Source organism: Oratosquilla oratoria, chromosome 15 (genome assembly GCF_046742065.1).
Source record: "Oratosquilla oratoria isolate Oo_2021 chromosome 15, ASM4674206v1, whole genome shotgun sequence".
Taxonomy (NCBI): Eukaryota; Metazoa; Arthropoda; class Malacostraca; order Stomatopoda; family Squillidae; genus Oratosquilla; species Oratosquilla oratoria.
The window spans coordinates 22,803,116-22,828,669 of NC_134791.1; the positions used below are offsets into that span (position 1 = coordinate 22,803,116).

General features: G+C 35.4%; 2 protein-coding genes across 2 annotated transcripts in view; one reads left to right on the forward strand and one right to left on the reverse strand.

Moving 5' to 3' along the window:
• LOC143033363 (uncharacterized) overlaps window positions 1-11,504 on the forward strand; it is a 21,879-nt gene extending 10,375 nt beyond the window's left edge. Inside the window, exon 4 of the mRNA XM_076198702.1 lies at window positions 10,199-11,504. Coding sequence (XP_076054817.1) covers window positions 10,199-10,623 — 425 coding nt within the window. The 3' untranslated portion in view covers window positions 10,624-11,504. The remainder of the gene's footprint in view (window positions 1-10,198) is intronic.
• LOC143033364 (glucose dehydrogenase [FAD, quinone]-like) overlaps window positions 3,896-25,554 on the reverse strand; it is a 54,664-nt gene continuing 33,005 nt past the window's right edge. The window contains exon 13 of the mRNA XM_076198703.1: window positions 3,896-4,155. The gene's annotated coding sequence lies outside the window, so the exon portion shown is untranslated. The remainder of the gene's footprint in view (window positions 4,156-25,554) is intronic.

Genomic DNA, 25,554 nt, shown 5'->3' on the forward strand with positions numbered 1-25,554 from the left:
TAGTGGACACTAGGGTTGGCGATTCTTTTTTTTTTTTTATCTTTTTAAAAAAATATAAAAAATCTATCTTTTTATTTAAAGCAGATTTATTTGATTTAGATAGATTTTTTTTATAGCTTTTAAATATTGTGGGATTGCTATCTGATATGCCTTTATTAGGCACTGTATGGAGCAGAAACATGGAACATAAGAGAGGAAGAGAGAAGGAGCTTGAATGTGTTTGAGATGAAGTGTCTGAGAAGTATGATGGGGGTTACTAGGCTAGATAGAGTGAGAAATGAGGAGGTGAGGAGGAGAACAGGGGTGGAAAGGGAGCTGGGAGATAGGGTTGATGAAAGAGTATTAGGATGGTTTGGACACATGGAAAGAATGAGTGAAGAAAGACTAGTAAAAGAGGTATGGAAGGCAGATGTGGAGGGAGTGAACATGAGGGGACGTCCTAGGATGAGATGGATAGAAGGGGTGAAGGGGGCTTTGGGGAAGAGGGGAATGTCTGTTGAGGAAGGACGGGAGAGGACAGAGGACAGGGGTGAATGGAGAATGGTTGTATATGGAAGATGTTATGATGCATGAAGTGGAATGGATGGGGGAATGGGGGACGAAGTAGTGTGTGTGAGCAAAATTTTGACGCAGCCCGAGGGGATTTCTCCCCGTCTTCTCCTTTATATGGGGGGACGGAGAGGGGGGGGTCGCCGATTTAATGAAGCGGCCTTGCTGTGGATGTGCTGTGTCTTGCGACACTGCTTCTGACCCAGGGCAGTGGACAAGGTGCAGGGATGACCCGTCATCCAGGAGGTGCTAAAATGAGAGGGAGGGTGGAGGGGTGTGGAGTGTTTTCAGGGATGAAATGGGTGGGAATGATTTTATGCCTTTTCCTTTTTGGCTACCTCCCTAGTAAGGGGGAAAAAGCCTTGATATGTGTATGTATGTATGCTATCTGATATGAGATCTGATTGCTAAAGGACATTTTCAGCATATCAATATAAGGAGCAGTGTTATATAGACTTGCCACGGTATGCTCAGGGATGAAAAAAAAAAAAAAAAAAAAAAAAAAAAAAAAAAAGTGCTGTTTAATTTTTTTTTAAACCTTGACCAAGAAAAAAAAAAGGATATTTTCGTTTTTTTTTTACATATTTTGTTTTAAAATAACATCAACAAGGAAAAAAAAACATATTACAATAATTTTTCTATGTTAGAATATCAAATAAACCAGTATACCCCTTACTTAAGGTTTTCTATGGTGTTAGGGCCCCTCCATTTTCTGTGGTTTCATTTTTTGATGTGTTTTGTTTATTCTACAATGTACAGTTGTCCCACTTAGTTTTGGCACAGTTTTAAAAATGTTTTGGACAAGAACAGCAGCTCGCCCAGTATTCTTTTTTACTACATTTTCGTGTCTGTTCATTTACATGCTTTTTTTTCTTTTTGCTAAGTAGTAACTACCTTAAAAAATGTAACAAACAGCGAAATACTCAAAATGGTATAGCAGACGACACATTTTTCTTGACTTACTAATGACATCTATCACTCTTATTTGATAGATAATACAATTAATATACGTTGCAGAGGAGAGAGAGAGAGAACGCAGGAATCTGTTCACGTAGTGGTCAATGGTAGACTAACAATCAGCTTCAAGCTCTGAGTGGTGTTGAATGCAGTGACAAACTAACCAAAATTAACTCGTATACTTATAAGTTATGTTATAAGGATTGTGATCCAATTATGTTATGTTAATTATGATGCAAAAAAAAAAAAAATAACAGCGGTCTTTTTTATGAAAAAGAACTTTTTTTATTATTATCTTTTTTAATCTCGTCCAAATTTGTTCAGGTATTAGATATTTAGTATATAAAAACAGGTGCAAGTATGTTATTCATTCCTCCACATATGTGCATCTATCTTATTCAAAAAGGCATTAGACAGAGTATAAAAATAAACAAGTAATTGACCATTTTAGTCACTGTCAGATGCTGCAAGCCTACAACAAGTGTAGATACTGTATATGGGCCAGTACGGCTATTGGCTGGCTACCTTACAAAATTTACCTTTTAACCTAGCATACTCTTCAAAGATTAAACACTCCAATTTCCCATAGTGACCCTGGACGTTGCCTAAACACAGATCCGCCACTTGGACAGTGGAAAAGAGGTTAACATAGTAATGGGGGGAAACTGTTGTACTCCCCGCCACCCATCAAGGCTCAGAGCTTACTTTCTACCTGACCTTTTGCTCGCTATCCCTTAACTTTAACCTACAATCATACATAACATAATTGGATCACAAGCCCTCTGCTGAATAAATAAATGAAAATAATTGATTTAATAATAGGGTTATAACATAACTTATAAGTATACGAGTTAGTTTTAGTTAGTTTGTCACTGCACTCAACACCACACACAGCTTGAAGCTGATTGTTAGTCTACCATCGACAACTACGTGAATGGATTCCTGCGTTCTCCTTCTCTCTGTCTCTCTCCTCTGCAACATATATTAATCGTATTACTTGTCAAATAAGAGTAATAGATGTCATTAGTAAGTCAAGAGAAATGTGTCGTCTGCTACACCATTTTGAGTATTTTGCTATTTGTCACATTTTTAAGGTAGTTACTATTTAGCAAAAGAAAAAAAAACTAAATGAACAGACACGAAAATGTAATAAAAAAAGAATACTGGGCGAGCTGCTATTCCTGTCCGAAACATTTTTAAAATTGTGCCAAAACTAAGTGGGGCAACTGTACATTGTAAAATAAAACACATCAAAACATGAAATCACAGAAAATGGAGGTGCCCTAACACCATAGAAAACCTTAAGTGAGGGGTATACTGATTTATTTGATATTCTAACATAGAAAAATTATTGTAATATGGTTCTTCTCCTTGCTGAGTTATTTTAAAACAAAATGTATAAAAAAAAACGAAAATATCCATTTTTTTCCTTAAAAAACAAAACAAAACAAAAAACATGTTTTTTCTGAGTTGCATCTAAAGGACTTATGTATGATTGTAGGTTAAAGTTAAGGGATAGCGAGCAAAAGGTCAGGTAGAAAGTAAGCTCTAAGCCTTGATGGGTGGCGGGGAGTACAACAGTTTCCCCCCATTACTATGTTAACCCCTTTTCCACTGTCCAAGTGGCGGATCTGTGTTTAGGCAACGTCCAGGGTCATTATAGGAAATTGGAGTGTTTAATCTTTGAAGAGTATGCTAGGATAAAAGGTAAATTTTGTAAGGTAGCCAGCCAATAGACGTACTGGCCCATATACAGTATCTACACTTGTTGTAGGCTTGCAGCATCTGACAGTGGCTAAAATGGTCAATTACTTGTTTATTTTTATACTCTGTCTAATGCCTCTTTGAATAAGATAGATGCACATAATGTGGAGGGATGAATAACATACTTGCACCTGTTTTTATATACTAAATATCTAATACCTGAACAAATTTGGACTAGATAAAAAAAAAAACTCATAAAAACAAGCTTTAAAAAAAAACGATAAAAAGATTATTATTTTTTTTTTTCATCTATAGGTATGCTCAGGTTCACTCGATTCCTCCAAGAGTTTTCTCATCTTGGTGACATTTGCTGCATTGTCTGTCACAACACTTCCAATGTGACAACCAAAATCTTGTTCAGCCTTCTTGATCGAATTTTGTACAAGTTGTAGATGATATTCAGCAGTTTGAGGTTCCCCTGATGTGTCTATTGTGTCAACTAAATAGATCTGACCAGTGGATGTTGTTAGAGTAACACATATTATGGCCTCATTATCGATGTTAGGCCACCCATCAATTGAAAGACATACAGTTTCATTATTCAGGTCATCTGCACACTTTTTATATTCTTTTTCATACACAAAATCCAAGTACTTATCAGCAATATCTTTTCTGGATGGAGGAATATAACCTGGCCTCAGGTTCTGAACCATCTTGTGAAACTGAGGATGCTGAAGACGAAATGGTGAATTTGTAGCAAATATAATTCTTGCAACTTCTTTGTCGAGATTTTCCTTTTGAGAGGCTGAAGTTTTTATGATAAATCTGACCAGAGTTGTTGATGACTTTATTTTAGATGAAAATGATTTAGCATAAGTGGTGTCAGGTTTGCAGATAATTCAAGTGGAGCCGATGATGAAGGGATCGAAGCTGTTGATACAGATCCTGAAATGGAAACAGAAAATTTTAGCATATTGCATAATTTATAAATGAATAAATAAATGAATGAATACAGTGTGATTTAGGCTACTTTTGAGTACAGTAGTTATTTTTTTAGATAATGATCATATTCACACAAGCCACTAAATTATTTGGAAATAATTAACAGGATATGAAATAATTAGACTTGGAATTCAGCCCACACAGTATTCAGTCCACTTTTAAATTCACTAAAAATAATGGGTTGGGTTAGGTTAGGCTAAATCCCTTTGGGCTGAATCCCATGTGGGCTGAATTCCAATGGAACCTATGAAATATATTACACAATGTTGAATGAAATGAATAACAATCATCTAGGTCCCAAAGTTGAGTGGATACAGTATATTATAGTGATATAGTCATAACCCAAATTTAGAAGTAATGAAGTTGAAGTATCATCTCTTTAGGCCTTCACATTTTTATTGCACATGCTCTCCATTGTTCACCAAATCTATATAGTTGCGTATGAAAAGGGGGAAATGCACACAATATAAGTAAAATTATTTCCCTGCGTCATCAATTTCTTCTTCTGTATGCTGTGGCTGACCTTGGCATTTATCTCTGTGAGATTTTAATCTTGACACAATGCCCTGTAGTTCCTGGCTGCAGTCTTTGCATTTAGCTCGGTACCCTTTGCCAGAAATTGTTGGTAGTTTTTCAAAATAATTCCAGACAGGATAATTTTTTCTGCCTGAAGGAACCACTCTCATTCCAAAGCAGCAACTGACTCAGTGAGAAGCTGCTTACCTAGAATAAGTTTCAACAAGAATTTTGTTGAAACTTGTTGTGGGCTGCACAGTGATCTATATATATTACATGTAGGCTTACACCATTCCTTGTATACTTGTGGCAAGTCCATATAACACTGCTCCTTATATTGATATGCTAAAAATGTCCTTTAGCAATAAGATCGCATATCAGATAGTAATCCCACAATATTTAAAATGTATGAAAAATATATTTAAATCAAATAAATCTGCTTTAGATAAAAAAAGATCGATTTTTTATATATTTTTTAAAAAGAAAGAAAAAAAAAAAAAGAAAAAAAAAAGAACCGCCAACCCTGGTGTCAACTAACCTCATACAATGATAACTGTTAAGTCCGGCTAAAATTGTCATTTCAAAGCATAACTGTGTCTTGAAAATAGTTTCTTATTTCACTATAAAAGTTTCTATTAACTTACACTGCATTAAATAAGTTAATAGCTGATATATTTGTCCTATACACAATGTTAGGTTTCTAGTTTTGATATATTTGTCCAATATAAAATGTAGACAGAAAGGCTTTGTGGGAGGCTATGCAGATATACGAGTTAGAAGGAAAGCTTTTGGGAGCTGTCAAGAGTTTTTATGAGAGTAGTAGAGCTTGTGTCAGGATTAGAAATGGAGAGAGTGAGTGGTATGAGGTAAAGGTGGGACTGCGTCAAGGATGCGTTATGTCGCCCTGGCTGTTCAACTTATACATGGATAGGGTGGTGCGAGAGGTGAATGCAAGGGTAGTGGGTCAGGGATTGGAGATGGTTAAAGAAAATGGAGAAAAGTGGGAGGTGAGCCAGCTGTTGTTTGCGGACGACACTGCGCTTGTGGCAGGATCGGAGGAGGGATTGAGGAAGTTGGTGACAGAGTTTGGGAGAGTATGTGATAGAAGAAAGCTAAAAATAAATGTGGGTAAAAGTAAGGTGATGAGATGTACAAGGGGTGAAGGTGGCAGTAGACTGGATGTGAACATTAAGGGAGAGCGATTGGAGGAAGTCGATAGTTTTAGATGCTTGGGTGCAAATGTGGCAGGAAAAGGTGGAGTGAAGGTGGAGGTAGAATGTAGATTGAGAGAAGCAAGTAAATGCCTTGGTGGATTGAAGAGTGTAATGAGGATTAGACATTTGGGAACGAATGCGAAGAGGAGACTGTATGAAGGAGTGATTGTGCCAACAGCACTGTATGAGGCAGAAACATGGAACATAAGAGAAGAAGAGAGAAGGAGTTTGAATGTGTTTGAGATGAGGTGTCTGAGAAGTATGGTGGGGGTTACTAGGCTAGATAGAGTGAGAAATGAGGAGGTGAGGAGGAGAACAGGGGTGGAAAAGGAGCTGGGAGATAGGGTTGATGAAACAATATTAGGATGGTTTGGACACATGGAAAGAATGAGTGAAGAAAGACTAGTAAAAGAGGTATGGAAGGCAGATGTGGAGGGAGTGAAAATGAGGGGATGTCCTAGGATGAGGTGGATGGATGGGGTGAAGGGGGCTTTGGGGAAGAGGGGAATGTCTGTTGAGGAAGGACGGGAGAGGACGGAAGACAGGGGTGAATGGAGAATGGTTGTAGGTGAGGTAGTATGTGTGAGCAAAATTTGACGCAGCCCGAAGGGATTTCTCCCCGTCCTCTCCTTTTATGCAAGGGGGGACGGAGAGGGGGGGGGGTCGCCGATTTAATGAAGCGGCCTTGCTGTGGATGTGCTGTGTCTTGCGACACTGCTTCTGACCCAGGGCAGTGGACAAGGTGCAGGGATGACCCGTCATCCAGGAGGTGCTCAGATAAGAGGGAGGGTAGGAGGGGTGTGGAGTATATTTAGGGATGAAATGGGTGGGAGTGATTTTATGCCTTTCCCTTTTTGGCTACCTCCCTTGTAAGGAGGAAAAAGCCTTGGTATATGTATGTATGTATAAAATGTTAGGTTACAAAGAAAGTAATGGCCTCCGCTAGCGGACCCAGGGATCTGGGTGCGCCTGTCCTGTGTAATAGTAGGCCTTCGTATATGTATATATGTACATATATATATATATATATATATATATATATATATATATATATATATATATATATATGCATGTATGTATACATATATATAGTTTTGGATTGAAATATCCTAAACATTTCATTGATGTTTGTTACAATTTTGTAAGGAAAACTTATCACAATTCTCAGCCTAACAAACCTAAGGACCATGATGACCTAGTAGTTTTAACTTACCAAGAAAACTTAACTATTGTTCCCAAGTTACTCAAGAATTTTCATATCAACGTAGCCTTCAGAAACAATAACACAATCAAACAATACCTAATTAATAATTCTAAAATTTCCCAAAAAGGCTGTGTGTATAAAATTCCTTGCAAAATATGTGATAAATTATATATCGGCCAAACGGCAAAAGGATTTTTCTGTTAGGATAAAACAACAGAAGAAATGTGTCAAAGACGGAATGAGTCAAGTGCCATTTTTAAACATTTAAGCACTTTTAATCACCCTATCAACTGGGAAAACGCTAGAGTGATTACTTTCAACAATAATATCACCGAAAGAAATTTAATTGAAAGTTGTCTGGTTAAATTTACAAATGATAACAACTTCAACCTCAACCTCAACCTCAACTTAGGATTGTGTAAGGAAATAGCCAACAATTACCAAATGTAAGAATGCTAGACGTGTGACCCATGCCCGGACAATTCGTCCACCACCTCTCCTAGCGTATATCCTTATGCTCTTATCATACTATATTATGTTTGGCTGTACCCTCTTTCTTTGTAATCTACACTGAAGATGTAGTATACGGAAGCGCTCTTTTACGTTTGTTTATTTTCTAAAGTGGTTACCTTGCATTTATAAAACACACGTTCCCAGTGTTTTTATTGCATATGTATACATATGTACATATATAGAGGTGAGGTTGCAAAATGAAAAGTTAAGGCTAGAGTAGTTAGCTTATTCAGTAGTAACACCACAGTCGGACGAAAGAAAGAGTTGAGTAAGCGAAACTATATATTTCGAATGCTAACTGCAATCCTCTTCAATTAGCAATTAAAACATAAAGTTTCCCTTACTCAACTCTTTCTTTCGTCCGACTGTGGTGTTACTTGTGATATTTATAGATATACATACATACATACATACATACATACATACATACATACATACATACATACATACACACATACATACATACATACATACACACAGACACATACACACACACATATATGTATACATATATATATATATATATATATATATATGTATATTATATATATACACGAGTACTTATATGTATATATATATATATATATATTATATATATATATATATGCACACGTATATATATATATATATATATATATATGCATAAACATATATATATGTATATATATATATATATATGTATATATATATATATACACACAAACGCGCGCGCGTACGCGACCGCGCACAGACACACTCATGTATATATATATATATATATATATATATATATATATATATATATATATATATATATAAATATATATATATATATATATATATATATGCATGCATTATTAAAATCGACAGCATTAGTGAGGTTGATCTTCTTATGGGTATTCTCCAGTTTTCTAACCAATATTCCGCCATTTGGAGGGTGGGCATAGACCAAGTTGCCAAAATGATTCATTTATTTCAACGTTTCGTCTAACAAAGAGATATCTTCAGGAAATTCTGTAACATAGATAATATAGACGTACAAAAATGTTTGAACTATAAAAGTGAGTGCCCGACAAGTTATAAAACCAGTGTAACATAGATAATATAGACGTACAGAAATGTTTGAACTATAAAAGTGAGTACCCGACAAAATATAAAACCAGTGTGATTAGAGCGTATGTCCGTAGGGCTATCAAAGTTTGTTCTTCCTGGTAGGCTCTGCATACAGAATTGCAGCACATCCGCCTGATTCTAGTTAATAATGGTTTCCCTAATAGTGATTTTGATGCAATTTGTAATAAAATTATGTGTGACCACCTTTCCCCACAAACATCCCCTAAGCCCCAATTCATTGATATATATACTACCATAACATCTTCAACAAGGGTTACAAAAAAGATGAGAAAATAATTAAAGATATCATCTCTAAAAACTGCCACCCGGTTTCTAAAGATAAGGAAATCCGCGTGGTTGTATACTACTCCAACCCTAAAACAAGCTCATTGGTAATAACTAATAACTTAAATAGTAATACTGAGACCATGTCTAAAACTAATTGTGTATATGAATTTATTTGTAGAACCGGGAACTGTGTAGCCCGTAAAACAGCATATATTGGTTTTACTAGATGTAGTCTCAGTAGGAGAATAACTATGCATTTGCAAAATGGGGCTATAAAACATCATTTAATGAAATTCCATAATCTAACAGCCACCCGTGAATACCTAGTTCCAAACACTAGGATTATAGCAAGCAATAAGGATGTACATAAACTTAAGCTTCTAGAAGCTATGTTTATCAGGGAATATAGTCCTATTATTAATATCCAAAGCAACATGACTTCTGTCATTACTTTGTTTAGCAGTACAGCCAAGCTACTACCGAGCGCGACCTCTCTCCGAAACCCCCCCCTCCACCTCCTCCCACCCACTCCTTCCATCCTCCCCCCAACCGACCCCGCAACCCCCTAACCCCCAACCCCCCCAACCCTCTTCTTCACGTATTAACGAGATACCACCCCCGCCCTCTAATCCGCCCTCCACTACCACCCAAGCCGGCTAGGTGCGTATATATATGTCACCGAACGAAGGTTTCCTTCGTCATTTCATTGGATCTTTTAACTTTTGTAAGTAGCGGTCCCCATCACCCCATGTATAGTGATAGAATGTGTGATTTTGCTCATTTATTGATATTTATTTCTATATTTGTATAATTGTTTAGATTTACATGTTGTTTTCTTTATTTCTGTACGTCTATATTATCTATGTTACAGAATTTCCTGAAGATGTCTCTTTATTAGACGAAACGTTGAAATAAATGAATCATTTTGGCAACTTGGTCTATGCCCACCCTCCAAATGGCAGAATATTGGTTAGAAAACTGGAGAATACCCATAACAAGATCAACAACCTCCTTAATGCTGTCGATTTTAACAATGCATGTATACAAGAGAATCTGCTTCCCAGATATATATATATATGTATATATATATATATATATATATATATATATATATATATATATTGATGTGCATGTATATATATTCATAATTTCTTTCCAGCACCTCAAGCCCGAGCGAATCTATGGTATCTGCTCTTGCTGCCTGTGTTCGTTATCCTCTTCGTCGTGCTCTACCTTAAAAGAAAGGCACTCCTGAAGCTTTATCATGAGAGCGGGTCCTCTCCTGCTGATAATTGCCACATGAACGAGGGGATGAGTTACGGAGTAAGGAGAGACGTTGGGAGTCCTGAAGCTGATACCATTAAGACCAGGTGTGGTCCATCTGACCAGGGAGACGAAAGTCAGACTTCACAATGTAGAGACATCGGTGAGTACACAGTGAATAGCATCTATGGCTGCTCAAATCTACAAGAGCATTCGCCCTGTGAAGAGAACGGATCTATACGCCGCGATCCACCATGTAGAGACATTGGTGAGTGCACAGTGAATAGTATCTATGGCTTGTCAAATCTACAAGAGTCTTAACCCTCTGAAGAGAACGGTCAGTACGCCACGAACAGCATATATCCTTCCCCAGGCCAGTTTACGCGACTCGAGTTCGATCTGGACTCAATTCAAAGTCCATTTAAGCTTGATAAGCTCACATATGAGGCGTCCAGAAACAGAGGGGCATCTCCGCCACTTTCATTGGTTCCAAGTTAAGCACGGATTGTGAAAGGCGAAAACCTCCTCTACATATATATTTATACATGAATGTATATATACATGTATATATACATATACATACATATACATATATGTACACTATATACATATATACATAGACATATACTATATACATGTATATACATGGATACATGTATATCCGTGCTTAACTCGAAATCAATATAAATAGAGGGATGCACCTCTGTTTCTGGATACCTCATATACGGGAACTGGTTGGCAGAGCCTCCAAAAGAAATTTTGTAAGGCGATGTCTGCACAAGCAGGCCTTCAATAGTTAATAATAAATACTAATAAACAGAAGTGTGGTGTGATAAGTATAGTGATATTTGTGTATAACTTAAGGGTATGTTGGGCTGAGAGTAGTAGAAAGTGGTTGTTCTCGAGGTGGAATGGATTTTGCATGGTTGCTGTGGGACCCTTGTTGGTTGTAGGGCCCCCGGACAAGGTATCAACTGGACCTCCCCTAGTATAGGCCCTGCTGGTTGGAGAGGGAGAGGTGAGGGGATGTAGGTAAGGCTCCTTTCTTTCGTCGAATGAGCAGTTACCTGCAATACGAAATGGCTAGGCATGGAAGAGGGACATCTTCCCTCTTCCGCTCCCATCACTCTCAACGTACTTAAACCATGCTAAGCTTACACCTTGTCACTTCCCATATAATGCTGTCGGTTCGTTTACCTGGTGTGTCCCATATATATATATATATATACATGTATATATATATATATATATATATATATATATATATAACATATAAAAAATATATATATTATGTGTGTGTGTGTGTGTGTGTATTTACCTAGTTGTATTTTACGGGAAGGGGAGCTATGCTCGTGGGGTCCCGTTTTCGTATCTCATTTTATCTAAACTATTTTTAAATTCATGTATTGTTTTTGCACACACCACTTTCTCATCTAACTTGTTCCAACTGTCTATTACTCTGTGAGGAAAGCTGTTCTTTTTCACATCTCTTCTATAGCTGTCTTTTTTTATTTTCTTTCCATGTCCTCTTGTATTTCTGTCATCCCATTTTATCAGATTCTCTCTATCAGTAATTTTTATGCCTTTCATGATTCTGTAAATAGCTATCAAATCTCCTCTCTCTCTTCTTTGCTCTAGTGTCTGTAGTTCAAGTTTTGCTAGTCTCTCTTCATATGATAGTTTTGAGAGTGTTGGTGCCAGTTTTGTAATTGCTCTTTGTATTCTTTCAAGTTTTTTTTATGCATTTTTTTGCACTTGGTGACCATATCGTTGCTGCATATTCCAATCTTGGTCTTATCAGAGTGATTAGAATTTTCTTCACCATTTCTTCATCCAGGTATGTAAATGCAACTTTGATTGTTCTTATTAAATTATAGGTTTCTCCAAAAATCTTATTTATATGTTTTTCAGGTGACATATTATTCATAACAATGACTCCCAGGTCCTTTTCATTTTCTACTTTTTTTATTCCTTCTTCTCCCAATTTATATGATCCTGTTATTCTGTTTTTGCTTTTTCCAAATTCCATTATACTACACTTTTTTGTATTGAATTCCATCTCCCACTTCCTACTCCATTCCTGTACTATATTTAGATCTCTTTGTAGTGATTCACAATCTTCTTCCGTGTTCACTTTTTTCAATAGTTTTGCATCATCTGCAAAAAAGCTCATATAGCTTTCAATTCCTTCATCCATATCATTAATATATATAGCAAACATTATTGGGGCCAGAACTGTTCCTTGTGGAACACCGCTTATTACTTCATCCCATTTTGAGTGTTGATCTCTTATCACTACTCTCATTTTTCTTTCTTGCAAAAAGTCTTCCATCCAATTTAGCAGTTTGCCCTGTATTCCTCCTTCAGTTTCTAATTTCTTAAGCAACTTCTTATGTGGTACTTTGTCAAAAGCTTTTTTTAGGTCTAGAAATGCACAATCAGCCCATCCATCTCTTTCTTGTATTATATCTATTAGTCTTGAATAGAAACATATTAAATTGGTGACGCATGATCGTCCTTGTCTGAATCCAAATTGCCTTGGATTGAGCACATTGTTTTTTTCTAAATATTTTACCCATCTACTTTTGACAATTCTTTCACAAATTTTTGCTATTGTACTTGTTAGAGAGACTGGCCTATAGTTGGTAGGGTCTTCTTTATTTCCTCCTTTATATATAGGTACTATATTTGCTTTTTTCCAATCTTCTGGAACTTTACCTTCTTTCAAGGAACTGTTTATTATGCTATGTATTATGTCTGCTAGTTCATTCCTGCATTCTTTCAAAATCCAGTTTGCTAATTCATCTGGTCCATGTGATTTTCTGACATCAAGATTACTCAAGTGTGTCAATATTTCATTCTTTGTTACTTCTATTTCTTTCATAGGGGGGACTTTCTCTTTCCATTCGATCTCTTCAGGTTGTATGTTCTCCCTTGTAAACACCGATTTAAAATGTTTGTTCATAATTTCCGCCATTTCAATTTCCTCTGTGTATTCAACTCCTCGTCTTAATTTCTCCAAATCTTGTTTGTTTTTCAGTTTGTTGTTTACAAATCTGTAGAATAGTTTTGATTGATCTTTACACTTTTCTATGACATCTTTTTCATATTTTCTCTTTTCCTCTCTGCACGCTTGTACATATTCATTTCTATAACAAGTATATATTTTCAATTTTTCTGGTCTTCTGTTTTTCTTACATTTGGTCCAAGCTTTGTCTCTTTTGTCATTTATCTCCCTACAACTTTTGTTGTACCAGCATTTTACATATTCTTTTTCTTGTTTTTGTCATGGGACATACTTTTCTACTCCTTTTTTATAGATTTTTGTCAAAATATTCCATTTCTCTTCTACTGTTGTATCTTCTTTGTGTATTCTTTCCCAGTTTTCATTTTGGAAGAATTCTCTTATTTTATCAAAATTTGTTTTTTCATACATCAATCTTCCTTTTCTATATTGTTCATTTCTTTTCATGTATTTTTTCTCATTTAGTTCTAGTTCTATCAATATGTGGTCACTTTTGCTTATTGGTGCCTGGTATTCTATCTTTTCCACTATTTTAGGTTCTGATGTGATTATTAGGTCTAGTCTCGATGGTTCTTCTTCATTTCTATACCTAGTGTTCTCTTGGATCCATTGTGTCTTTGTGTGGTCAATAATCATCTCAAGTAGAACACTTCCCCATGAGTCTTCTCCACCCTTTACGGTCATCTCTTCCCAGCATATTTCTTTGCAATTATAGTCGCCCATCATAACTATTCTTCCTCCATCTTCCATTATCTCGTTTAGTGTTACTCTTGTGTCTTCTAACATGCTTTTATGTTCATTCTCTTCCCATGAGGCTGTTTTTGGGGGCACGTAGTTTATTACAAACTTTCTGTTCTTCTTATCTCTATCTTCTACTTCTATCATCATTTCTACTCTATTGTTCCCATATGTGACACTCTTCACGTTTATATCCTTCTTAGTCAGGAACATAACTCCACCCCCTTGTTTTATCTTTCTGTTTCTAATCCAATAATTATATGCATTGTGTCCTATGCTGTTGGGTGGTAGTGGGCCTTTTAATTTTGTCTCAACAATTCCCATTATGTCCGGATCTTTTTCTTTCAGATATTTGTTCAGTTCATTCAGTCCTGTTATTAATCCATCTATATTTGTGTAGGATACTCTTAACTTTCTGTTATTTCCATTGTATTCTCTGTTTCTTTTGTGTTTCTCTCTGTTATGTTCCATTTCTTCAATTTCATATTCACTACTCTCCAGTAGAATTCTTGTTTTTCTGTCTCCGTTCTGGCCTCGTTTTTTTTCTTAGCTTCATGTCTATTCCTTATTTCCTCCTCTCTTTCCTCTTTATTCATTTCCCTTTTTATCCATACCTTTTTATATTGTTCACTTGTTGCTAGTTTCCCTGTTTTGGATAAGATATTCTCAGCCGTAGTTTGTGACCTGAATTTAATCTTAATTGGTCTGGTCTTGTCTGTACTATATTTCCCGAGCCTGAATTTCTCTTCGATTTGTTTCATTATTTCTGGTTCATCTTCCTGAACTAATTCTAGTAAATTTCTTACTTTTTCATTTTCCTCTTTGATTCTTGTGGTTCTATCTGGGTTATGTTTCTCTTCCATTCCTAATATAATTATACATTTCTTTTTGTCTGCTAAGTCTCTTACTATATTCTCCTTCTGTCTCATCACTTTAATAACTGAGTCTTCAGTTTGTTCATTCATTTGCTGTCTGATTATGTCAGTGAATGCAACTTTGCTGTTTTCTTGGATTTTTTTCCAACCCTCCTTGTTCGCCTTATTATTCTCCTTTAAGATTTTATTCTCTTCTTTTACTTCTTTTAACTGTTTTTTTAATTCTTCAATTTCCTTAGTTAAGTTTTTGTTCGCCTTCTCTAGTTCTTCCAATTTTTCAACTCTCTGCACAATGTTGTTAACGTGACCGAACTTAAATTCCCAGTGCTCGATCATATTATCGAGTTTCTCTTCTAGTCTTGTTAATGGGTGGGGGGGGGGGGGTGGGGGGGTGGGGGGTGGGGGGGGGTGTTGTGCCCCCCCCACCCTCTTTAAATCCCTGGAAAATATTCTCATCATCTTCTACTGTATTGCTCCTATCTATACTTCTAATCTTTACATTTTTGTTAGACATTTCATCATCGCTAAATTGGTCCGGACCTCGTTTGTTTAGATTTCGTCTGCCTGCCTGGGCCAAGTCCTCACCTTCCTCATTTCCTTCCATTTCCCTCAGTAATCCCTCCCCTTCTCCTTTTTCCTTACTTTCCCTACACCACGAGCAATTTCCCCCCACCCTGTAAATACAATAGGTACTTCCTTTGCTTTGGGATCCACGAAATTTCACTTTTTCTTCAGAACGTCGTCTATGCCGTCCGTTCGTTGAAGTGTGTGTGTGTGTGTGTGTGTGGGGGTGTGTGTGTGTGTGTGTGGGTGTGTGGGTGTGTGTAGCCTTTGGTGGCTACACAAGTGTGGTGTAGGGAAGATAAAATCCAGTTAGACTTTTTGTTTATTGAAAACACGTGTCCCCGGTTATACAGATCGGGGATGTAAGCCCCTAAGGGGAGAGTGTCTCCCCTGGTCTCTGTCTGGCGACGCAGTTGCCGGGATTTAGATATTCAAAATTGGCTTTATCAGCGGAAGTGTGTGGGGTTGCCTATGATTACTTTCTACAGTAGCATTTGTGGGTTAGTTGCATTGCAATAGAAGTTTTAAGTACTGTATTTATATGGGTTGATGTGTATAGATTCGAGTTACAATTCTTTTAACTTGGTAGGTACAAGGAAATGGTTAATGATCCGCTGGGGGCTAGCTTGATGTGTTGCATGTCTGAGTCAGATGTTTATGATTTGAAAGTGTGGATGTCAGGGCATCTTTTTGTATGCATGTGGATCATGTGTCAGGCATGTGATATATCGTTGGTTAGTAAGGATACGTTGTCTCCCCGAACTCTTTAGGTACGTCCTCGTACCTCGGGTTAAGGTTGAGACGGTGGGGGTTTGGTTATATAATTGCAAAAGAGATATGATAATGTGTCACGTCGCTAATGGGAGACATTGGCTTATAAAAATCATTATTGGTTTGAATGAGTACTAGTAAAGAAAGGGGTTTTACGTATATTATCTTATTCTGGAATGTATTCAGTAAGCACTAAAATCTGTTTCACTTTGAACGTCAGATCTATTCTCTTTTTAATGAGAATTTATGGGAATATGTCACTGTAGTTCGGGATCTCTTTTCAATGATGTTTTTAGTTCTGTTTTCACTGTGTTTCAGATTAGAATTGGGTAGCACTTGCACTGGGTACCATAGCTTAATGAATGTAAGACACCCTAAAGATCAGTATTTGTTAGTTTGTGTGTGCATTTATTTTAAGAGTATGTTTTAACATATCTAAAAATGTAATGGCATTTACGGAATTTACATCGTTCCGTTAAGGGAGGACTATTGTTTCAACGAGAACTTTACACTGTGTCTGTTTTGTACTAGTAATATTTTTTCTGTGAGCTTTCACACTTTCATATATGAAACCTATAGATGTCAGTGTAACTTGCATAATGTTCAGGTAGGACTATAGTGTAGGAGTTTGGGATTATTTCTAATGAATTGACCTATTTATTGTAAGATTATCTAGAACGTTTTTTGTTGTCTATATTCTGTGAGAAATTGTCATTTTTGTAAAATATGCTGTTATTATTATCATAGCTCTTTTATTTTGATTATGGATTTGGTGTATGGGCTTCGATTATTGTTTATGGTATGAAATAATGATTGCATATCTTTGATTGGGAAGTTTTGTTATTGCATCTTGAGGATGTGTGTTTCTTGAATTTTGTGTGAGATCTTTCTTTATCTTGATTGGGTTTGTGAGACTTATATCGTGTCAGAGATGAATTGGTAAGGTGAAATTATTTTATTTGTTCAGGTGAAATGCATGGAAGTTTGTACAATCTATCTTTGGGTTTAGAATAATGTTTATAATTAATGGAGTTAGTATAGTTTTGCATTTGATATTATTAAAGATATCATTGTTCATGTAACGTTATATATTATATTGAGCTTTGTGAATGAGTGTATTACTCCTGGGTAGTCACGATCTGAAGGAAGGTACAGAAGATATTTATAGATGGAATAGGCTTAGTAAGGGATCTTCATACCATGTTAACCTTTTGAAACGCATTACGTATTGCGTCACGTGGGAGGAATATTTAGTCAAAATGTGTTTTCTACCTTATGTGTCGATTTTTTTTTTTTTCGTTGTGTTTTCCTTGGTTTATATTATTTCATCATGTGTTGGCATTTGGTGACTGCCTGTAAGTCTGCCTTGGGGTGGTTGGTGTTGGGGGTGTGGGTGGAACTTACTGAAGTGTTCATATCACTAGATGTGATCATCTGAAGTAGGTTAATGTTAATGTGATATTGAGTTGTTATATATGGGTTAACAAGAAAGATTTGAGTATCTAGAAATACATAATGGCAGGGTTGATATTATGGTTAGTGTGTCTTAGTATTGTGGGTAACCTTTGATATTTCATAGAGTGCATTTGGAATTATCTTGCTCATAAAATGTGTCAAAAATGTACTGAGAGATGTTTGGTATGTAATTATTGATTTCTATATTTCTGAGAAATTATATGGTTACATAGCGTTTGATATTATGTATAGAATACTATCTCTAATTTGTACTTAGAGTTTGTCTAATAGTATTTGTTTATTTGTATCTAGCTGTTGGCTGAGTTGATATATTGGAACCTATATTTATGTACTAGGTGTTTGTGCATTATTATTTGTTTATTTGTCAGTATATTGTTGTTTATTTGATTCTTGTTGGTATACCTCTATTGGTTAATATGTGTAATAATTTCTTTGTTTTTATTAGTATTTGGGAATTTGTGAATATGGTTTTCCTAGATTAGATTGGATATATATATATATATATATATATATATATATATATATATATATATATATATATATATATATATATTTGTGTGTGTGTAGTTTTAAGTGTATACACTGTTATATCAAGATTATATAATGAAGACTTTACGTGATTGACGGGCCGATAATCCTCTCCTGACTGTGTGAGTAGGGACGGAAGACTGACACGTCAGGTCCTTGACGGTATTGTATCATCGGTGTGCTTATGTCAGCTAGATGATAGCTCAACAGGCGGAGGGAAGGAGGTGGTCGGACAGAGGTGGTTGGAGAACGTGGCCGATTTCCTGGTGGCCACGCTTAACCAACGCGAAGTAACTGGTCCTTGCTGTGGGTTACAGTGGTAAAGGGTGGGTGGGTGAAGGTGCAGAGTTGGGTAGAGGGTTGAGGTAAGTCGCTGACCAACGCGAAGTTCCTGGTCCTTGCTTCAATGCGTTGCACTGGGTGTTGTGATTTGATTGGAGTTTGATGCGGTGATACGTTGAGTTGATTGAAGTATTGAAGTTGCGTTGCTGGGAGACATTGGTCTGGGCTGACGATTTTATTTGTGTAACCGGTGAATGGCTATTCAAACACTTTACGGGAAGGTAGCGTTGGTATTCGTGGACGGGCGGTCTCTTCTTCATACCTGAATAGAATCTCCAGTGATCGACATCACCGTCACTGGTGATTCTACTCAGGTATGACAACGACGATAAATCCATCAAGGAAACGTACCAGCTTAACCACGAGCTACAAGTTGGCCTTGGTTCTCTATAAAATTAAATACGGTCGGCAGTTTGCAGTCGACTTAGTTCCTCGGGAGTAGATTAACTCCCAGGTTGGAGAATTTTAAAGGCACGCTAGCTCAATTGGTAGAGTAATGACTTTGTGATTCACGAGTCTCGGTTCGAGTCTGGGGACGATAGTTGGAATTATTTGATCGACATCACCGTCACTGGTGATTCTATTCAGGTATGACAACGACGATAAGTCTATCAAGGAAACGTACCAGCTTAATCAAGAACTAAGACGGATGAAAGCCAAGGAGTCTACAAAACACCTTGTAGATATTGTGAACTAGTTTATTGGGCCCAAACGGGAAGAGACCTCAAAACAAGAATTAAAGAACATAGGAACTACGTGAAATATGCACGAGAAAATTCTGCCGTATTTCTACATACAGTGAAAAACCATCGCATTAATTGGGAGAAAGCAAAATTCATCTACAACTCTAAGTGCTGTTTCCGGAGGTAGATCTTTGGATCTTATTATTATTATTATTATTATTATTATTATTATTATCATTTATTATTTATTATTTATTATTTATTATTTATTATTATTATTATCATTATTATTATTATTATTATTATTATTATTATTATTATTATTATTATTATTATTATTATTATTATTATTATTATTATTATTATAATAATAATAATAATAATAATAATAATAATAATAATAATAATAATAATAATAATAATAATAATAATAATAATAATAATAATAATAATAATAATAATAATAATAATAATAATAATAATAATAATAATAATAATAATAATAATAATGATAATAATAATAATAATAAAATAATAATAATAATAATAATAATAATAAAATTAATAATAATAATAATAATAATAATAATAATAATAATAATAATAATAATGATAATAATAATAATAATAATAATAATAATAAAATAATAATAATAATAATAATAATAATAATAACAATAATAATAATAATAATAATAGGATAATAATAATAATAATAATAGAATATTATTACTATTATCAATTATTGTTACTAGTCTTTTTATTATTACTATTATTATTATTATCATTAATAATAATAATGATAATAATAACAATAATAATAACAACAATATAATGATATAAATATAATATATGATAATAATGATAATGATAATAATAATAATAATAATAATAATAATAATAATAATAATAATAATAATAAAATATTATTATTATTATTATCATTATTACTAGTATTATCTTTCCTATTATTTTTATCATTATTATTATTATTATTATTATTATTAATAATAATAATAATAATAATAATAATAATAATAATAATAATAATAATAATAATAATAATAATAATAATAATAATAATAATAATAATAATAATAGATAATAATAATAGATAATAATAATAATAGATAATAATAATGCTAATAATAATAGATAATAATAATAATAATAATAATAATAATAATAATAATAATAATAATAATAATAATAATAATAATAATAATAATAATAATAGATAATAATAATAATGATAATAATAATGATAATAGTAATAATAATAATAGAAAATAAAATAAAAATAGATAAATAAATAAATGAATAAATATAAAATAAATAAATAAAAATAAAATAAAAAATTACCCAAACTATAATACATCAAAAGGACAATGGTCATCAGATTGTTTAACATCATTAACAATTGAAAAACTGTTACCCAATGTAAATGGCCTGGAAGATAGCAATCACTACCAAGGCAGTGTTACTTGAGCCATCTTCTCATGTTCCCTTTGTATCGACTATATAACTCTAACTTGTAAACCATGTAACTATCTGCTGAAGAGGACCACAGAGAGTGGTCAAAATATACAGTTAATTCTATACTTCGTTCGTATACTTTTTCCGACACTGGGATTTTTTTTATCTTACCTATGTGTCACGACATTGTCCCCCTCTGATATATATATATATATATATATATATATATATATATATATATAGATATATATATATATATGTATACATATATATAGATATATGTATACATATATATATATATATATATATATATGTGTATATATATATATATGTATATATATATATATATATATATATATATGTATGTATATATAAAATCAGCCATCCTGAGTCCACTACTGAACAAAGGCTTCCTTCATAGCATTCCATGATTCACACGACCGCGCCAACATCTGCCACGTCACTCCTGCAAACTTCTCAATCTCGTCTCTCCATCTCCTGTCTGGTCTCCCTCTTCCACGCTTCCTATCTCGCGGCGTCCACTCAGTAACACACTTGCTCCATCGCTCGTCAGTCGTTCGCACTAACTTACCTGCCCAATTCCACTTCCTCTCTTTCACCGCCTCCACAATATCTTTCACTCTAGTCTGCTCTCTCATCCAACTTGCTCTCTTTTGGCTTCTCAGCGTTATTCCCATCATTGATCTCTCCATTCTCCTCTGTGCAGTCCTTAGCTTTGTTTCTATTGCCTTCGTCAGTTTCCAAGTCTCACACCCGTAGATTATTGCTGGCAGAATGCATTGATTGTAAACTTTACGTTTCAAACATAAAGGTAGAGAGCCTCTTAGGATTTTATTATACTTACCAAACACTTTCCAACCAATTGCAATACGTCTTTTTATTTCATTATCATGATCTTTTGTCACTTTCACCGCCTGGCCTAAATGATCATACTCCTCAACTTCTTCAAAACTCTCACCATCAATTATAATCTCTTTACTTTGAACTCTCGTGTTGTACATTACTTTGTTTTTGCTCTTATTCATTTTTAAACATACTTTTAGACTTTTCTTGTTTAGATCACTCAGCATCTCCTGCAAGTTTTCTGCTCTTTCTGAAATAAGAATAATGTCATCCGCAAACCTTAGGTGGTTCAAATATTCGCCATTAATCTTCAAACCTTTCTCTTCCCAACTCAACCTTCTGAAAATATCTTCCAAGTAGGCTGTAAATAATTTGGGTGAAATGGTATCGCCTTGTCGTACTCTTTTTTTGATCTTGATCTTTTCTAGATCTTTATGTAGTCGAGTTACAGCGTTTCCATTCGCATAAATATTTTCTAAAACCCTTACAATCTGTTCGTTTGTATCCTGATTGCGGAGCGAGTTTAGTATTGCTATTTGTTCTACCGAGTCAAAGGCCTTCTCGTAGTCTACAAAAGCTAAACAGAGAGGTATATTGTATTCTGTCTGTCGTTTTCTCGATTAGTTAGTTAATCGTCTGCAAATGGCCTAGAGTCGAATATCCGCTCCTAAAATCTCCCATTTCTCTTGGTTGGTTTCCATCTAAAATTTGACTCAGTCTATTTGTAAGGATATTGGAGAATAGTTACTAAGGTCCTTCTGGTCTCCTTTTTTATATAGCAAAATCACTAAAGCATTGCAGCACGATTTAGGAACGCTTTCTTGACGTAAGCACTGGGTGTACAACCGAGCTAGCTTAATATGATCTTTCCCTGCGTCTTTCAGTAGATCTATCGATATACTATCTTCCCCAGGTGCTTTTCCTCGTTTCACATTTTTTAGAGCAAATTTTACTTCTTCCTTTGTAATATCTGATACAAAACTAACGTCTACAGATAAATTTACAGATTCAACTACGGTCTTCGATGAGTGAAGCTCTTGGTAAAATTCCTCTACTCTTTTTACCATTCTGTCTCTGCAGTTAATTATTTCTCCATTATTTGCTGTCTTCCTAAAGCATGTCTGCGCTCAGTCCCTTTAATACTTTTTCCTTTCCGAATAGTTTCCTCTATTTCATCCATGTTTTTTCTTTCTTTTCTCTGATCTCTGCCTTTTGTTGATAATCTTATTTAGTTCTACTCTTTCTATTTCGTCTCTCCTGCTTTTAATCTGCATTGTCCTCCTTCTTTTAATTAGGTCATTTGTAGCTTTGGAATATTTGTTTTCTCTAATACTTTTTGTACTTCCTACTTTCTCTACTGATTCCCTAATGATATTCACTAAAGTAAAATTCACATCCTCGACTGTGTCCTCGTTAGTTCTTAGAGCTTCGAATCTATTTTTAATTTCTAACTTAAATTCCTTCTTATTATCCTTAACCTTTGCTAGGCTGACTTTCTTTTTTAAAACCAGTTTATTTCTCTCGGCTCTGAAACTGAATTTAACTGTGCAACCTACCATTCTATGGTCACTACCTATATTGACTTTATCTACGACCGTAACATTGCTAAAGCTCTTGCTCTCATCTCCTAATATGAAGTCTACTTCGTTCTGTGTTGTTCCATTTGGATTTCCCCAGGTCCATTTACGACCTACACGCTTTTGGAAAAAAAGTGTTCATTATCCTCATGTTGTAGTTCTCTGCAAAATTGACTAACATCTCGCCTCTGTCATTTCTTTTGCCTACTCCAAACTTCCCAATGCACGACTCGTCTCCCATCTTCATTCCAACATTGGCATTGAAGTCGCCTATTACCAACGTGTACTTAGAGTGTACCTTTTACATAGCTCACAATCCAAGCTACCCTGTCAGATAAACTACTGAACTTGACTACGTTACCAGCATCTTCTTGGTTGATCAAGAATCCTACTCCACTAGATCTTTCTTTGTCCTTACATCTATAGTAGAACAGGTGGTGACCATCTTGTAATTGTATTAGCTTTTCTTCCGTTCGTCGGACTTCGCTCAGTCCTACGAAGTCCCACTTGATGTTGTCTAGTTCATCCATTAGACTTTCCAACCTGTGGTCTTCTGAGAGAGTTCTTACGTTGTAAGTATAGATCTTCATTTTCATCATGCTGTTTAATGTCCAAGACTTGGATCTGCTTGGACAGTGCTTACTCACATTCGGTGGCACACTGCCCGTGAGCATATGAGGGCAATGCGGTTGGACGTTTGGGAGGCGATGATCCAACAGGAATGCCTTTTTTTCATGGTTGGTATCAAGGGCTTTTTAGGCAGTAATCTTACCTCCCTGCTAACTAGTTTCTGACGAGATATTTCTCTGGTGTCACCTTATTCATTATATTCGGTGAAGCCCTATATATCTATATGGTGCCCAATGGTCCACGCCGTCATTATGACGGTACCCCATATATCTATGCCAGTTGACAGTGGGTCCTACGACTGTGTATGCGAGTTCCTCTCTGTCAGATCTTTCTTACAAAATCTGTTCGATATAGGTGACCCTACAGAGATTTTCTCTCTATCGACATATGTTTTGTAATCATCAAGATTCTCATGCCTATCCACCACGTCCAGGTGTCAACTCTCGGATAGGATATATATATATATATATATATATATATATATATATATATATATATATATATAATATATATATATATATATATATACATATATATACATACACACACATACATATTATATATATATATATATATGTGTGCGTGTGTGTGTGTGTGTGTGTGTGTGTGTGTGTGTGTGTGTACACACCAGTCCAAATATTAATATTTTTTCAACCACATTAACTTTTTCACTTTAATTCAATGTCATCACGATCGAGACTGACAATGTGCTCGACGAAGACATATGCGGAAACTGATGCGTAGTGAAGCCAAGGACTCGAACTCAGCTCAGACGTACCAAGTGAACAGTGACTCTAATCACTGCGCCATCAAGAGAGATATAAGTTGAGCACAGTTTCTTATATTTTTATTCTCGAGTTACATACATATACACGAATCTTATACTCAACCCATCCCCGCTACGATGGTGCAATGGCAGTATGTACGCGTGGGCTAGTGTTATACACACACACACACACACACACACACACACACACACACTGAATGGTCCCCGGTGCAGATATTAATCTTTTATTCAACCACATTAACTTTTTCACTTTAATTCAATGTCATCACGATCGAGACTGACAATTCGCTCGACGGAGACATATGCGGAAACTGATACGTAGTGAAGCCAAGGACTTGAACTCAGCTCAGACGTACCAGGTGAACAGTGACTCTAACCACTGCCCCATCAAGAGAGATATATGTTCAGCACTGTTTCTTATATTTGTATGCTCGAGTTACATACATATACACGAATCTTATGCTCAACCCATCCCCGCTATGATGGTGCAATGGTAGTATATACGCGTGGGCAAGTGTTACACACACACACACACACACACACACACACACACACACACACACACACACACACACACACACTGAATGGTCCCGAATGCAAATATTAATTTTTTTTCAACTACATTAACTTTTTCACTTTAATTCAATGTCATCACGATCGAGACTGACAATGCGTTGGACGAAGACACATGCGGAAACTGATACGTATTGAAACCAAGGACTCGAACTCAGCTTAGACGTACCAAGTGAACAGTGACTCTAACCACTGCCCCATCAAGAGAGATATATGTTCAGCACAGTTTCTTATATTTGTATGCTCGAGTTACATACATATACACGAATCTTATGCTCAACCCATCCCCGCTATGATGGTGCAATGGTAGTATATACGCGTGGGCAAGTGTTATACACACACA